Source organism: Mchenga conophoros, linkage group LG18, assembly GCF_057382185.1.
Source record: "Mchenga conophoros isolate Kocher_MC1m ecotype Shallow Benthic linkage group LG18, M_conophoros_male_GT1.1, whole genome shotgun sequence".
Lineage (NCBI taxonomy): Eukaryota > Metazoa > Chordata > Actinopteri > Cichliformes > Cichlidae > Mchenga > Mchenga conophoros.
In genome coordinates this window covers 24,065,753-24,083,221 of record NC_140543.1, presented here as the reverse complement: position 1 = coordinate 24,083,221, position 17,469 = coordinate 24,065,753, and the positions used below count along the sequence as shown (strand labels likewise).

Below are 17,469 nucleotides of genomic sequence, written 5' to 3'. Positions count from 1 at the left end.
AAAGCTCGCCCCCCGGAGGAAACTATGCGAACTGCAGGGACTCCTCCCCTCCCTCTGCAGAGTTGGGAGCTCTCCCCTTCTGCGGTCAGCTCGCCTTGACAGCCAACACTGGCGCAGAGTCTGAGTACAAACCTTTACCATATTTTTCTGGCATATAGCGAAAATTCATACCCATACTTTCCACACATCCTCTTCCGGAGACAAGCGCTGCAGCGGCCTCGTCTAGAATGGGGAACCGAGACGATGAATACGATTTCTTGTTCAAAGGTAAAAAAGAAAAAGAAAGAAAAGAAAGAAAAGAAAAAGAAAAGAAAGAAAAAAAAGATGACTGCATTCCCCTTTACACAGGCTCGCATCGACTAAGCAGAGCTTTATGAATGCTTTATGTCTTACTGTGTCTGTGCTGTGAGCAGCTGTGTGCATTTTTTTTTAAAGGAAACGGAGTTTTTTCTGGGAAACTGCCCGGATGATAGTCGGTTCGTGTTATTACAATATAATGCTGTCATTGTGACATTACGGCGCCCGCAGTTATATTTATAGGTAAAGGACGCAACACCCTGCGTGTGCTCAGCTTTTTAAAAATATATAAATAACCGAGCATAGCATGATTGCACGTTGGAGAATTTCCACCTTTATTGGATCATATTTAATTTTTTTCTCAATCCTGTTCATGAGGCTGATTGAAGGCCTTAGCCTCTACCTCTTACTGATCAATACGCTTCATCGCCAGATCAGGATGGTCCTCAGACAGTCTTATTGACACTGTAAATGCAGCAGCTTAATGTCTTTTGTTGTCATGTCAGGCAGTGGGCCTGGTGGATTGTCTGAAGCGGTACCAGACTCCAGACTCGGGTCAGTGTTTATCTTCTCAGATGGATCCAGAATGCCTTCCTTTGATCGTGATATCAGCTCCTGTGGCACATTAACATCCCAGGCCTGTATAAGCCAAAAGGCCATTTAGATGTAACAAAGTATCCTCTGTGGGATGAATAGGGCATCTGCCGGAGGCGAGGGCTCTCTCTCTCTCTCCCTCTCTCTCTCTATGCTCCAACCATCTTCTGTGTACACGGCCGAAACAGGAAGGGCAAGGCGGCCTTAAACTGTCGATTCAGGTTTTGATGAAGCCTGTTATCAGCTTCCTGCAGCCCGGAGCAGCGTGATGTCGTCAGGGACAAAGTTCGGCTCTTTTTTCCGTTTGTCGAAGGACAGGGGAATAAACCGAGTAAAGCCTGGTTACCTCAGTGCTCTCAGCGGTTTGTTTCATATCACAGCCCTGACTGTGTTTTACCCCGACTAACCTCTGGATTGGTGAAATGTCACAATCATTTCAAATGTGTGATAATGAGCAGTTTATTTTGTTTATCACATGTTTAGTATTTTCATCAGTGTAAAAAAAGGCTGATAGTATTGTTTCGTTTCCTGGTGGTTTTATATAGAATGTTCACACATCACAATATCATTGTTTACAGTGGACCTCCCCTCAGGAAGTACAAGACCTGCATTCTTTTGTGTGGATGATTTCTTTTTTTTGTCTGTACACAAGCTTTGCAGTTGTTTTGTTGCTACATGTGGCAGAGAACCCAATCATATTACATAGGCTCTAAAAAAAGAGTTACATAGAACTGCTGCACACTGCACCCTGGTACATTTATGTTTCCATCTGACCTTCATCAGGTATATGAAGGCCCAAAAATGCTATTTTCGTGTTTAAATGTGTGATGAAGATAAATGAAACCGACACATTTTTAAACACTATTGAGTTATAACACACTAGCATCTTGACTTTAGCGTTTTATTCTGTCATTTCTTTCATTATTCAGAAAGGATTTTTGGCCTTACAAAAATAGAAAGCCCCAGGCTTCCACTGACACCATGATTTAGAGTCATTGCCTTATATCCATCCATCTTCTTCCACTTATCCACTTCAGGGTCACGGTGGAGCTGGAGCCTATCCCAGCTATCATAGTGTGAGAGGGAGGGTTCACCCTGGAGAGGTTGCCAATCTGTCACAGGGCCTAACACACAGAGACAGACAGCTATTCACACTCATACCTACAGAATCAGAATTAACCTCTTTGGACTATGAGAGGAAGCCAGAGTACCCAGAGAGAACTCAGACAAAGGACAACATTAAACTTGGATTTGAACCCAGGACCTTGTTTTGAGGCAAAAGTGCTAACCACCACATCGCTGTGCTGCCCATTGCTTTGTAACATTTCCTGGATTTGAGAACACAGGGCCTATCCGCTGCCTCTCCCATCCCACACTAATACAATCATCTTCTCTTTTTTCTCTTCACAGTTGTGTTAATTGGAGACTCGGGTGTGGGGAAGAGCAACCTGCTCTCTCGATTCACACGAAATGAGTTCAACCTCGAGAGCAAGAGCACCATTGGGGTGGAGTTCGCCACGCGCAGCATCCAGGTGGACGGCAAGACGATAAAGGCTCAGATCTGGGATACAGCAGGACAGGAGCGCTACAGGGCCATCACCTCAGCGTGAGTCCGATGTAGCGTTGTGCACATGCATCTGCACGTCGCCTCTGCATTGCAATCAACGAAGGGAATTCACTCTTAACATCCATGTTGGGTACTGTTACAGCTACTACAGAGGAGCGGTGGGAGCGCTGCTAGTGTATGACATAGCCAAACACCTGACATATGAAAATGTGGAACGCTGGCTGAAGGAGCTGCGAGACCACGCCGACAACAACATCGTCATCATGCTGGTTGGCAACAAGAGTGATCTGCGCCACCTCAGAGCCGTGCCCACAGACGAAGCCCGCGCTTTTGCAGGTACTGCTGCAGAAAGGTTATTGGTACAGTGATGTTTCACTCTTACTAAATCTGTTTTCTTTCCCATTCCCCAGAAAAGAACAATCTGTCTTTCATAGAAACTTCAGCCTTGGACTCAACAAATGTTGAAGAAGCCTTCAAAAATATCCTTACAGGTAGGTGTGCTTGTGAATGGAGGTTGAATGCCAGAGCTCCACACGTCACTAGAATATTAAAAAAAGATCAAATCACACACACAATGAGGCATGAAACCTTTGGTTGATATGCAGTAGATTCAGAGAGGATAGTTTGTTTTGGTAGCTTAACTTTTTTATTCTTTATAAAGTTTTTTTTTTTTTTATAATAAACTGTATTAGTCGGGTACCGAGTGAGGAGCTGTAAAACTACCACCTCACATCCCACATTAGTGGTTCTAAAGGTAAATTATGCAAGCTTTTAGACTGAGAGAGAAAGCTGATGTTTTCCATTTCATCTTTTCAAAAAACAGAAATTTACCGCATCGTATCGCAGAAGCAGATTGCCGAGCGGTCTGCCCATGACGAGTCCCCGGGAAACAACGTGGTGGACATCAGCGTGCCGCCGACCACAGATGGCCAGAGAGGAAGCAAACTGCAGTGCTGTCAGAACCTGTAACCCATTGCAACGGTCCCCTCCTTACCTGGGTCAGTTATTAATTGAAATCGACAGTGTTGACATGCTTCCATCTGCTCGGGATGCAACGTTGTCTGAATCTGCACTTTTTAGAAATCAGTGGAAGCAGTTCCTTTATGCCACTAACGATCAATCTCAGAGAGAAGTGTTTGAATTGATTTCAAGTTGTAATCTGACCCAGGAACAGTCTGCTACATTCAAGTGCAAAAACAGGACTGAAGGTACCACCTAAGCAGCTGCCACAGTTAACCCCGACGGCGTAGCAGAATAGCCTTTCCTGACACCTTATAAGCCTAGTCATCTGCCTGTTTGACAGTTAATGCAACACACTTGGAGGTCTGGGTTTCCAATCCTGTTTGATCTGTATCAGCAGTCCTGTTTTTGGGCTTCTCTCCTCCTCCTTCAGTCATCTCAAAAGTGGTTGTGACGCTGCTGGCGCTTATTTCATTTGTGTAAAATATATTCTTTTTCTGTTTTGATTTTGATAGCTTGTCTGCTCACACACATTATATTAATGCCATGAAATTAAATTTTACAATATTATTTACCGCCTCCTCTGTATTTTTTTTTTTAGCAATATACACAAAGTGACATGCTGAATGTCTAGACCACTATCTCACTTCACATTACTGACTGCTGATGCATCAGTAGCCTTTGTTAGCAGGGTTTAACTTCTGCTTCGGGTAAAATTGAAGCTACTTTTTGTACATTCATTGGCCATTTATTACGTATACCTGTTCAACTATGGCAGCTTTTAGAGCAGAGGTAGGCAAATCCAGGCCTCAAGTGTCCTGCAGGTTTTAGATATCACCCTGTGTCAACACACCTGAATCAAATGATTAGTACAGTCCCAGGCCTCTGGAGAACCTCAAGACATGTTGAGGAGGTCATTTAGCCATTTGAATCAGCTGTGTTGGCTCAAGGACACATCTAAAACCTGCAGGACACCAGCACTCGAGGCCTGGAGTTGCCTACCTGTGATTTAGAGAATTGTCAGGATGACCTGCTGAAATCCAACCTAAGCATCAGAATTAGTGAAGAAAGGTAGTTTTTGGTGCCAAACAGGCCAGTCTGAGTATTTCAGAATCTGCTGATCTACTGGGATTCTCCCACGCGACTATTTATCTCTAGATAGATATCCAATAAGTGGCAGTTCTCTGGAAGAAAATGTCTTGTTGAGGTCAGAGGAAAACAGCCAGAAGGCAACAGTAACTCAAATAAACACATCTTACAAAGTATACAGAAGAGCATTTCTAAACACGCAGCATGTCCAACCTAGTAGTGGCAGATGAGCCCACCAGGTGCCATTGCTGTCAGATAAAAACAGGAAATTTAGATTAAAATTAGGATGGGCTCACCAAAATTGGACAACAGCAGAAAAAAACAGCAGGAAAAATCTTGACTTTCAATTTGTGCTGTGACATACAGATGCCAGGGAAAACAACATGAAAGTATGGATCCATCATTCCTCAGATCAACAGTTCAGGCTGGTGTTGTAGGTGTAATGTTGTGGGGATATTTTCTTGGGACACTTGGGGCCTTGGTACCAAATGATTAACAAAATAAGCCTACATGTTGACTTTATGCCATGAAGAGTTAACACTGAATTAACACAGTTCTAAAGGCAACGGGAAAGTGATCCAAGAACGTCGGGTATTATTGTAAGGTCTTGGCTGTACAATAGGAAAGGCTTTTTACTATATGCGTAAATAAAATTGAATTGAAGTAAAAATAAGTGTACACTGGGTGTACACAGGTCTGAAAGAGTTATTTAAATTGTGTCATCTGAGTAGCTAAAAGAGGAAATCGCTATTTAAGGTAACCACTAACTCATTTTCAGTCTGAAAAACAGCTAAACACTTCTTTATTTGGTGGTGGTGAGGGGGTGTCTAAAGACAGGTTGGGAACCACGACTGTATTACTTGGCAAATAAATATATTTAAAACCATGTGTTTAAGGTCAAACCCTAACTATGGCATGAAAAACAGGTTCAGTGAACTTCCTTTCTGAAATATAGCGAAGTACAATATAGCCTAAAAAGGAAGTATATATGCTTCAGACAGTACTTCAGTAAATGTACTTTCGATCATTGGTTACATTCACTGTACAAAATGCACATGCACAATTTCCCAACACAAACATATTAAACAGGAGATCGGTTCATTTTTAGATTGTGGTATAACTCACAGTTTATTCAGTCATCTTCTCTGTGGAATAAGAAAAAGAAAAGAGAGCACAAAGATCACCCACATCCGAGTCCAGGAGTCCCTCATGTTTTATTGCACAATAACCCAATTTTCCAGGGGACTGCAGCAGGAAGACTACAATAACACAAAATACTTTGTCTAACAAATGCTGCATATATCGACTGACATCTCAGAACACGCTTGCCTTTGTGGACCTTTACGAAGCACCAGTCTGCTCTGGTACACCTGTGTTTTTAATCCATTAATGTCACGTTTCCCAAAGCTATATTCTGCTCTTTTTAAAATTGCATCACTTGTGATGTAAGACATTACTACTGGTCGTTGCTAGGCAGCTCAATTGATGAATGGTGCATTTACAAGTGGAGCAGGGCTGTTTGCTAATGCACTTTTATGACAGTAGAAGAAACATAATCCGATTAAAATGTAAACATGATTCCACACCTTCAACACTCGTGTCCTGTACGTTACTGCACTGCCATCCACCAGCTGGAGTTAGTGTTATCCCATATACTACAATGCTCACTGGCCCCCGTGACAAGTGTGATTAATACACGAGACCTGCATCAACAGGAAGGTGATTTGGTTTCCACTCTTCAGACAGCAATGGAAAAAAAGAGCAAAGAAAAAAGCTTTTCCTGGAAAAATGAAGAAGGGTTCAGATTATAGACAAGGACAGTGGTATGAACAAATGTCGCTCCCTACTTGTTAAAAGCAGAACAAAAGAAAAGATTATTCACAGAGTTTGTCAAAAAATGTTTTTTGTTTTTTTTTAGATTATTATCCTCCGCCGGGCTATTGCTTGCCCATTGTTCCAAAACAGCTAAATACGTGGTGAAGGGGCTTGGGGGAATTATAGGTAGTGAATATGTTTCATATTATACTGTAGTAGCATGCTGAATCAGTTATATTCTGCTACATTAGCTTGTGTCTTAGTATTTCATAAGTTTGTGACAATGACTTAAAGTCCGGCTGATTAGTCCATTTTCCATGTGTCCAGGCATTCACATCCTGGCACTGTTCGTTTTCATCAACAACGACTCCTGAATGAGTTCAAAAAGTTCAAAACCACTTTTGTGGCTAGCCAATACCATAGTAGTTTACATCAAGTGCTTTAATAAAGAAAACAGAAGGGGGAGGAAAAAAAGCAGTTCTTCCCTCAGAATGGTCCATATGAAGTGCAAAAGTTCATTAATATGATTAATTTTGTTTTTAGAGAGTGCTTCAGCGGGCTCTATTTTAAATATTCCACTTGCCCCTGCTCAGCACTCATACGATGGTCTCGTCAGTCATTTTCTTGGTCGACTTGGTTGGCACCGAGCGTTGGGTAGTGTGTGCCCCTTTCATGTCGGGCATTAGCAGGCGCACTTTCTGATTGGTCCTCCTCCACTCCGAGTACAACTGACAGTGATACCGAAATGACACCTGAGAGTGAATGAAAAGAAAAAGGGAGGGGGCGAGACAAGAGGTAACAAAGGACAGAAAGACAGATATCAATAAAATTAGCACAAAGGTATCTGAGAGAGTAGTACAGATGCTGCACAGCAACTACTGCACGACAGGGAACTGAAACCTGAGTAGAAAGGCCGAGCTTTCACAGTCAGTTTACATTTTCAATAACGATAAAAGGAAAACACTTCAAAAAAAAAAAAAAGCCATTTAGTTTACCAAAGCCCAGTTCTAGACCCTGTTAAAAACTCCAGCTAACGAAAGGTGTAGAATAAAGCCAACTTATTGTCAGTATTCGCAGTCAGCTATGCATGTATGTGCAGGCGTTCTGTTTCTGTTCCAACACTCAAATAAACTGCTCCAGGCCACAATATACTCCACATGCCTTCACATGTCTCCACAACTGACTGAAGCTGTACCCAGAAACGATACTGTAATGTCTACAATAATCAAGGTAAGAACAATTACCTGGACGTGTGCTTGTCTTGGTATCATAACTGAAAATCAAAGCTTTAAATATCGAAACTATTAAAAAAGGGGCTTTGATTTCTAAACTACCTTATAAACACTTGGATCTACCCCCCCCCACCCCCCAAAAAAAAACATTCTGCAATTGGTTACCAGTGTCCAAAGGATGTAGATAGTGAAGAGGGCGATGGTGAGGGCAATAAGGCCAACAGCTTCGAGTCTGCTCTTCAGCTGCAGGTGGTCCTGTGCGCCCCTCAGACACAGCCAGCCGGAGATAGCTGCCAGGGGTGTGATAAGAAGGAAACAGGCCATGTCGCAGAGCAGAGTGCGCTTCTCACTGCGAGGGCCCGGGTCCTTCAGCCACTGCAAAAGACCAAAATGGGGAGGTCGATGATACGCCTGAATCGAGCACATTAAATGATTAACTGATGTGTCTTAGATTATAAAAACAAGAATGAGCTTTAAAGAGGAGTGAGCTGCCTGCATGAAGTAATTAATAAAGCCATAAAAAGAGTATTCTAACCGAACACTATTCACACAAGGTCAAGCAAAACAATCCTCAGTACACGCAAATGATCCCACTTGCTAAACATGTTACTTGCTGGCACAGATACTTAATGGCATAAATGAAATCTTCCAAATGCTTACAAAGCTGAAAATATCAGTACAAGGCAAAAGAAGAAATAATCTCCTTGCTTTAGACAAAGCTCATGGCCGTCCATCTCGTTAGCCTCTTACTGAACCGAGGTTGGAGCCTATCCCACCTGACATTAGGGAAGAGGTGGGATACACCCAGTCAATCACAGGTCTCATACAAAGAAACAAACAGCCATTCATGCTCGCACTGAGCCATACAGTCAATTCAGAATCACCAATTAACCTAACAAGCGTTTGTGGACAGTGGGAGGCAACCGGAGCGCCCAGAATAAACCCACACACTAACCGCTTTTTATAAAAAAACCATAAAGTAGAGAAATGAATTCACACAGTAAAACTTTTCTAACCTGAGTGAGTGGCTGTGGTCGCCGTTCAATAGTGAACTCAGTGTGACAAAGTTCACAGTAGCTGGTGTTGGAGGATGACAGCCACTTCTCCAAGCAGCTTTTATGCACTTTACCCAGAGTACCAGTACAGTCACAGGGCGAGAGCAGCGTCTCTCCTCCAGCTCCCTCGTGACAAATCCGACACATACCCACGTCGCTGCGCGAGAGACAGCAGAGCATTGAAGACAGAAAAGTAACAATAACATATACACAGTTTAATTACGCTACATTTATTTGGCTACCATGCGTGTTTCTCCCTCCCTTACCTCTGTGAGCTCACCGCTTTGACCACGGTGGAGAGTGGGCGGCCATCTTTAGCCGTAACCTTGGCAATGTACTGGGCCTGCGCGGTGGAGTCAGTCTCCTCGGAATCCTTGGAGGCATCGGATTCGGCAGTGCCAGAATAATCACAAAGGGAGCCGGGTAGGTGACAGCAGCCTGACGAAGACATAGTCAGCTGAAGGTGACAGCGACGCAGATGAAGGCGGAGGCGAATTTGAAAGGAGCTCTGATCCAAAAGGTGATGTCCAACTCCACTTCTTCTCCTCCACCTACAAAGCTACCGCCTAGTGGATGCTGGAAAAGATGAAGACACAAAGTATGGTTGACTTGGATTATTACTTTATGCTCTTAATTTTCCCGAATAGGAATAGTGATGGTTAGCATGAATACATGCACATATAAATGCACATAAATGTCAGCTTTCACTGCCAACACTGCTCACTGGTATTCTTGATCTGCAGCTGGACTTTAGCCAAAATTACATAAAAACCTTTTTAAAAAATAAAGGAATAACATAAAAGCTTGTACTATATTTAAAGCTATTAGGCTGCTGTATACTTTATTTATGACCAAGGTTGGCTACTTTTAATTCAATTCATCATTCATTCAAAGTGGCCTGCAAAGCTTTACAGCTATTCTGATTCAAAGCAGGCCTATGAATTCTAGTGATATTATCCCATCAATTATTGATAACAAAAATGATTCTAAAAAGTATTTCCTTGGTTTTTCTTTTTAGTATTAAGACTTCATACATACAAAAACATGTTATAATAGTGTAATAAAAAATGCAATGTTAAAATACAGAATAATCAGAAATACTGTAATACTTTAACCTGTCACTTTTTCTCATGTACAATAACACAGCATACCACAAACCACCACCCTATGAACACATTTAAACAGAAAATTGTTTACATATTTATGACTTTTCCAATTTTTTATTTCTCTCTATATACATTTTGGTAGTTTTTAAACTTGTTAATATTGTTAAATTTTCAGATGTTTATGGATTTTTTGTTTTTTTCTCGTCAAACGAATTACATTGTAATATTAACCCAGCTTCAACTTACACATAACAAATGTCATATGGTTTTCAAAAAGTGCCACACGTGACATATTAGGTTCTGATGTGAGTTGCAGCCCTGAAAAAACGTTTGAATATTTTACTCCAAAAAATGATGTCTCTTAATAACTAGTAACTGGCTTCAACAAACTCTGAGGGAAGCACACTGCGGTGTAGATATACATTTTAGATAGACCTTAAGGACACTAGGAGTGGGATCAGGGTGGCCGTGTGTTACCCATACCTGTCCCTGCAATAGTCGTGCAATGTGATATAGTCAACAACGCAATCTTATGTAGCTGCCTTAAAAAAAGACTAAAGACAAATCACAAAAGACAGTGTGCCAATATACTCGTGTATTTAAAGGTGCACAAAGCAAGCTTCCTGATGTTACCGTGATGACTTAGTACTGTTATCGACACGTTACACATCAAAGGCTAGATCAAAATCCGACTCTATTTCTGGTACATGACTGAGTTGCTTAAAATTTCCCAGCTGACATTAATTATGCCGTACATGTCCATATCCCCGATACAGTAACGCTAACATGCAGCGCCGACGAAAGCTAATTTATTTAATAAAGCAACGTACGTGTACAGAACATAACCAGAGGCCAGCGAACAAGCTGGGATATGATACTTGTATAGAAAGTCCCATCGCTGTGGTCAAAAACACAAACAGGCTGTACCGTAAATATACTCACCCGACGGCCTGCCTTTTCTCGGCTGGCCTTGGCCCTGCGTTGGCCAGACACAAGCTAGCTGAGCTAACTGGACAGCTCTAGCTACAAACTATGACATTGACGTCTAAACAGAAGCTGACGATAGAAGGGGATACAGAAGACGATCGTGTGCGTTGCATCCTCTCCATGGCTGGTAGTGCAAATCACTGGGGTAATTTTCTCTTTTTTTTAGTGCGGAAAATACACGGCTGCCAGGATCACTGGAGTCAGCTAACGAGGCTAACTGACTAGCAACGGGCAAGCCTACTTCGGTATCCCTCAGCTGTGGATTAGTCACGTGACACAATGGTGCCTTCATCGTCATTAGCAATGTTTTAGTGCTACATGTTTACATACATGTTCGGGGACATAGTATCAAAATAGGGATAGATGGAATATGTTGTCAGAGTGAGTAAGTAAAAGTGGGACTGCTGAAAATTTTGATGATAAAGATAGTGTATATAATGTATTTTGTTTATTAACTCAAAGTTACTCAGCAGCACAAAGAAACTTAAAACGAAAGGGATATATATTCCGAGCATTTTGTTATGGCACACACCGTTTTATCGATTAGAAAACCAGGCTAAATGCTCTACAGTTCCAACAATACAAGTTCTGAATGTACTTTTTATTAAAGTGTTTCAGTTTCGTTTTCCTTTCGTTTTCCTTTTAAACTATCATTACTTGTTTGATTTCAATGACGGAACAGTTATTAATCTCGTCCTGGAAACATCTGTATTAAACTATGTCAGAATAAAACCGTTAGGTGGCAGCATTTAGTTAACCCTCTCAGATTGTTCCCTGGTCCACCGGTGGTGGCGCTGTTATTCCAAAATTTCGTTCCACGGAAATTTTAAAGGTTCCACAGGGGTTTTGAGGGGGGCCTTGGAAAAACATGGGTAAATTTGATTTATGGACTCTAGGCTTGCGTGTCATGATAAAATATATGAGTAACAGTCAAAATGGCTTGTTCAGTTTTGTAGCTGAATCTTGAAAGCTAAACCAACCTGTGGAAACGGGATGAAGATGTGGCGCAACCAAAGAAATTCAACATTTGCTCCAGAAACAACACCTAAAAATAGCCATTTGACACCTGCAAAAAATAATTCTGAGGTAGACTACTTTTATTGTTAAGTATCTAAAATTTGTGCTGCTCCTTCTACTTTTATAAAGAAAAAGTTGTTTTCCCTACTTCCCTATATTCATTCTCAAGTTAGTGCTTTGGAAAAGCTAAGTGAGCATATAAATACCAGTATGATGCAAAATTGCTGAGCCACCCCCCATTTCTTTATAGTTTGCTTAAAGGAGTCAGATTTTCTTGCACATTTTAAGTGGTCTTGAGCAATAATTTTTCAGGCTTTATGACTGTAAAAGGTTTTCTTTAGACTGGCTGTTTTTTTTTTATCGCTCTTTCTCAATCTATTCCTTGTAGCTGACCATCTTCAGAGGAATGTATTTGTTTATGAAGCCACTTACTACTGACTTATGAATCTTTCAACCATACAAAGGTACATAGCTCAAGGGATGGACCAGTGTTGTGTCTACACTTAAAAGAAAGCTAACCAAAGATCCAATTTCAAACGGTATCTCTAGATGTTTCTTTTTCTTTAGTTGAATCTATGAAAAAGCCAAATGTAACCCAATTCCACTGACATGAAATAGAAATAAATATACATTTGTACACCAACAAGGTGCAAAAATACAATTTCAAGGTATTTGCCAAAAGCTTGACATGAAAAATGACAGGAAAACCTGTGGTCACACCAAATGTTGTTTTAATTGTCAGAACTCTGTTTTTGCCTCATATACTCTATTTTCAGGTATGCTTGCACATTTTTGATTGCTGCACGTATTTCCCATTTTCCTCATAAAACATGAAGAAATGAGGCTTGGCTCAAGACTTTTGAACAACAATGTACTTTTAATATTGTGTATATAAAATTTGTGCATGACTTTAAAATACAGTCCCTCTACTTTAGATAGTGTTTTAGGCCCGCTACTGGTTCTTTGTTTATTATGTTTAGACACAACACTGATTCATTCAATTTAATTGTATTTTTATAGATCCAAATTTGGGGCGACCGTGGTTCAGGGGCTTGGGAAGCTCATCTTGTAACCGGAAGGTTGCCGGTTCGATCTGTTTTGGTCGTTGTGTCCTTGGGCAAGACACTTCATCTCCCTGGCCAGAGGGACCAATTGCGCGATATGGCAGCCTCGCCTCTGTCAGTCTGCTACAACTGTAGCTTACCTCCACCAGTGTGTGACTGTGAGAGTGAATGAACAGTGGAATTGTAAAGTGCTTTGAGGGTCCCGAAAAGCGCTATATAAATGCAATCCATTATTATTAAATCACAACAACAGTTGCCTCAAGGTGGTTTATATTGTAAGGCAAACACTCTACAATAATAGAGAGAAAAGCCCCAAAATCAGATGATCCCCTATGAGCAAACACTTGGCGACAGTGGGAAGGAAAAACTCCCTTTTAACAGGAAGAAACCTCCGGCAGAGCCAGACTCAAGGAGGGGCGCCCATCTCCTGTAACCGGTTGGACGTGAGGAAAGGAAGACAAGACCAAAGACATGCTGTGGAAGAGATCAAGAGATTAATAATACCTATGCTTAAATTCAGAGTGGTGTAAAAAATTCATAGGTCATTGTGATGGCATGCCACACATGTTACCAGGGGTTTGGCTTCTCCTGTCTGGCAAAGGGCTGGGAGAGCTGAAGTATCACTGACAGCCTAATTGGATACAACCACATGCTTCCTTGCCTGGGGGGTGTTTCATGTTTGTTTAATTGTTTCGTATTAGTTGGTTATATGGCAGCCATTTTGTTTTCCCCCGTGTGTGCCATTTGGTTTAGCTAAACCAGTATTTAAGTTCCCCCAGTTTATCTTATGTTTGTTTGAGGTTTTGTTAGTTATTATCTTGAGTTTAGTCTATTGAGTTGACCTCTTTTATTGTTCTGCCTGTTTTGTCTGCCCCTTTTTTGAATTAAACACCTGTGTACTTTATGCTTTACTGCTTGGTCCCTGACAGTCATTGTTAAGTGGCTTAACAATCTAATCCTTTAAATCTTGACCTGCTACTCTTTTTGATTTTTATATTGTTGACTATTTCATTCGATGATGTTTTACATCTCTTATTTTATGCATGTTGTGATTTTGATATTTAATTGCTTTTAAGATGTCACTGAGTGCCTCAAAAGGAGCCTGAAAATAAAATGTATTATTATTTATCTATAAAAAAAGGTCAGGTACAAGGACTGAATACAAGTGAAAAAACATTCAATGTCAAAATATGAGGAAATTAAAACATAAAGAAAGAGTAGCTTTCTTTATGTTGGTCCACTCTTGATATGTTTTGTTGTATTGAAACTATTATTCTTAATGTAATTCTGCATTGTAGCAAATTTCAAGACTGATACTCTGATTTATCAATTTCCCAATATGGTGTAACCTAAAATAGCAGCGTCCAAATGTAATTTTTAACCTTTCTTTAAACAGAATCTATTTTTGTCACATCACCCTGTCTAATCCTCTCGATCGTTGCCTCTTCCTTTGAACCCAAACACTGATAGTGAAAGGGGTCTGTCGCGGTGATAGTGATGTCTAAGCATTAATGAGAGCGGGGGTTGTAACACACGCACACACACACGCGTGCACACACTTCAGAGCCTTTCTATCATTTCCCACCCATCCATTTGGTCAAAGTTCAGCACAGATCATGAGATGCTACAGTACCTCTGTGCATGCATGGGATGTCATGAGACATGCATCAGTGGACTTTAACCCAGACCGACACACACATGGGCTTGCAACTCATTTACTTAACATAGTTTGGTTGTCAAGTTAATTAGCTTTATAAATTGGGTAGCCATGATGCTAAATTGTGTGAAAGTAACAGTTATATAACTTATCAGTATTTCTAAAGTATGTATAAGTTATTAGTAAAAAGCTACTTTCAGCTGCCCTCTTGTCACAAGGGGTCGTCACAGCAGGTAGCTTTCCATGTTTGACTTGGCAGAGTTGTCCACCAGATCCTGACAGAGCCTCAAAGGGGAAGCTATTACTATCATTAAAATAATGTGTGTTGGTTCTCCTTGAGTTTTTGCAATAGTTGCTTGATTTATGACTCATTTCTGCTGTCACAAGTAAAATAATGCTCTGAAACAAGTCTGATGCATTTCATATGACACAGCAGAGATTTAATTTGTGACTTAATCTCAGCCATCAGAGAGAGAAGTGAGGTGTGACAGTCAGCCAGGGAGAGACAGACTTATTCACAGCGATTCGCCGTCAATAACAGTATAATTTAGTTGCTGCACTTCATTCTCGTGATCCCTTAAACTGCAGGCGTCCTCGTGAGTGCTAATGGAACGTAGTAATTTAGTTTCTCTCATTTTCTGATATGCTCTTGTCCTAATGAAAGGTCACTTGACTGCGCTGCCTTATTCACCGTGCAAATCTATATTCAGCATCCAGTGAACCTGGGGGAATAGGTTCATTTTATGTTTGTTGACCAATTGTTGACTTCTGCTGACCATTTAAGATCCTACAGTATTTTAGCAATCCTACAGTATTTATTACGAGTTCATGTCCAGAAGACATGCTGCTACCCTGCTGTGCTGACAGGCCTTGGGATCACCTATAAAAACTTGCATAATTCCATTGTCTTACAAGGTTTGTGTCCATTAATCGAGGGCATTTTGTGGCTTTTAACTTTTTTGCTTCCTCTCTAACTATCGCTTACTTCTTCTATACTCAAGAAACATGACTGCTGTGGAACTTCACTGTACCCCATGTTTATCAGTGCATCAGAGTGATTTTGATCCTTTTTACTTTGTACTGCAAATATCGATTTAAAGAATCAGATAGTTCTACAGCAAATAAACAAAACATCATCCCGAAGCACGTTTGATCCTCGCACAAATTACAACTAAGACAGATCAAGTAAACCTTCTGTGTTAATGTGCTTAAAAATAGAGTGGTTGATAATGCAGTAAATAAAAAAAAACACACACCACCATTTACCACTGAAGTGCACGATTTTAAAATACGAAAAAAAAAACCCATTCCTAAAGTAAGTAATGAATGATAATTGCAAAAAACATGGGATACTACAGATACATCTTTGTGTATGATTTGTACAGTTGAATGCCCTTCCAAATTAAGGTCAAAGGTCACGAGAGAAAAACCTTGTCATTAATAAATATACACATTATTCTTAAAGAGATTCTGTTTACAAAGTGCTTTTTTCATCAAAATATTCTTTAAATATATAAATTTGAAGGCATTTATTGGACCTTAATGTTCTTTAATGAGATAAGAGGCAGACCACCCTCTTTCATCAGACACTAAATCATTCTAAATGCCATTAGAAAGGTTACTCCATATAACCTTCCTAATGCAGGACATGACATTATTGGTTTTAATGTTTCCAGTTTGAACGCTGCACATGACTCCAACTTATCATACTGTACATCCAATTACAAAGCTATGTAGCTAATGCCATTATTAAATCACCAGCTGGCTTTCAACACCATGCAGTTTTGGTTAAGACCTGATAGAGAAAAGACTTTCCAGCTCATTTGAAAAAGCCAAAATATGATTGCAAGTCAGAGCTGGATTGTTTGATGCTCTGTAGCCAGCACTCTAAGACTGTGATTGAACTAGCCAATTTGCATGAATAGATGTACATGCATGGCTGAAAATTAATATACCTAAACTTTACATATTAAATGTTACAAGTCAAATATGGAGTCTAATTAATAAAAGATTTAGGTCACCCAACTGGCATGCAGAGTTATACCACTATGAATTAATACACTGAACAATTCCTAACCCACTCTCTGCAATTTTTGGCATTCCTCCCAACTTGAACTTATCTGGCCCCCTCAAACAGGCCCAAGCCTTTACCACTTTACTAGCTCGGAGGCTTGTTCTGTTGAAGTGGAAGCTTCCCCACCCCCCAACTCATGATCATTGGGTGAGAGATGTACTCTTTAACTTAAAGTTGGAAAAACTTAGATTCTCTCTAAAAGGTTCTATTTTAACAATTTAACAAAATCTGGAAATCATTTCTCTTGCTGGTGGACACCATTACTTTACTTCCTGAGTCTGAAGTGAACTGAGCGAAGCCACATTATAATGTTTTGGTTTTTTTTTAAAATCTCATTTATACCTTATCTATTTGTTTTTCTTTTTGTTTTGTTTGGTCCCTTCTCTGCTTTTGTTTTCTCTGTTTTTGCTTTGTTTGTTTGTTTTTGTTTGTTTGTTTGTCTTTTTGCGGGGGGGGGGGGGGGGGGGTTGTTGTTGTTTTTTGGGGGTTATGCTTGTTATGTGTATGGGTCCTGAGATGTTGTTTTTTGTGTGTGTGTGTGTGTGTGTGGGCAGAGACTGGTTCTCTGCAGTGTCTTGTCTAGTGTGGACCTGGTAGGGGGAGAATTTGGGTTGGGGGGTTGGAGGGTATAATGGACATACAACTGTTCTGAAATCAAGAGTGACTTTGCTGTTGCTAACTTTGTATGTCATTGTTGAAATCAATAAAACAAAGTTGGAATAATACACTGAACAATAATAAAGTATAGCTACCTTGGTATCATTGGTGTAGGACCCTCCATTACTATATATGGATATATATGGTATTAAACATTATTGTAAAATTATTTGCATGTAGGTTGTCTGGTGGGTTTCTATGCTGATAATTGTGTTTGTCTGTCATATTTTGGTCTAGTGTCTGACTTTGAAGAGGTTCAATGAGACAAAAGCAGATACGTCTGAAATGTTTAGAGCAC

The 17,469-nt window shown here is 40.4% G+C and overlaps 2 protein-coding genes across 2 annotated transcripts; one reads left to right on the top strand and one right to left on the bottom strand.

The window, feature by feature from the left end:
• The first annotated feature begins 56 nt into the window (after positions 1 to 56).
• LOC146553822 (ras-related protein Rab-11B-like) lies at positions 57 to 3,988 on the top strand. The gene is made up of 5 exons (XM_085253704.1): positions 57 to 267; positions 2,302 to 2,497; positions 2,601 to 2,794; positions 2,869 to 2,949; positions 3,282 to 3,988. Exons 1-5 carry the CDS (start codon positions 228 to 230, stop codon positions 3,425 to 3,427), a joined length of 657 nt encoding a protein of 218 aa, XP_085109830.1. The 5' UTR covers positions 57 to 227; the 3' UTR covers positions 3,428 to 3,988.
• A 1,616-nt stretch (positions 3,989 to 5,604) lies between these two features.
• LOC146553821 (E3 ubiquitin-protein ligase MARCHF2-like) lies at positions 5,605 to 10,965 on the bottom strand. Its single transcript, XM_085254989.1, has 5 exons — positions 10,658 to 10,965; positions 8,876 to 9,185; positions 8,571 to 8,766; positions 7,720 to 7,929; positions 5,605 to 7,074 (listed from the first exon to the last, which is right to left on the bottom strand). Exons 2-5 carry the CDS (start codon positions 9,058 to 9,060, stop codon positions 6,919 to 6,921), a joined length of 747 nt encoding a protein of 248 aa, XP_085111115.1. The 5' UTR covers positions 9,061 to 9,185; positions 10,658 to 10,965; the 3' UTR covers positions 5,605 to 6,918.
• Between the last annotated feature and the right edge of the window lie 6,504 nt (positions 10,966 to 17,469).

What these genes read in the sequence shown, in the direction of transcription:
- LOC146553821 (XM_085254989.1), bottom strand. Translation starts at nt 9,060, where the DNA reads ATGTCTTCGTCAGGCTGCTGTCACCTACCCGGCTCCCTTTGTGATTAT. An exon ending in AAAGCGGTGAGCTCACAGAG is followed by an intron (nt 8,767 to 8,875) that starts GTAAGGGAGGGA and finishes TCTCTCGCGCAG; the next exon opens with CGACGTGGGTATGTGTCGGA. An exon ending in TCTACATCCTTTGGACACTG is followed by an intron (nt 7,075 to 7,719) that starts GTAACCAATTGC and finishes ATTCACTCTCAG; the next exon opens with GTGTCATTTCGGTATCACTG.
- LOC146553822 (XM_085253704.1), top strand. Translation starts at nt 228, where the DNA reads ATGGGGAACCGAGACGATGAATACGATTTCTTGTTCAAAG. An exon ending in ATACGATTTCTTGTTCAAAG is followed by an intron (nt 268 to 2,301) that starts GTAAAAAAGAAA and finishes TTCTCTTCACAG; the next exon opens with TTGTGTTAATTGGAGACTCG. An exon ending in CGAAGCCCGCGCTTTTGCAG is followed by an intron (nt 2,795 to 2,868) that starts GTACTGCTGCAG and finishes CCCATTCCCCAG; the next exon opens with AAAAGAACAATCTGTCTTTC.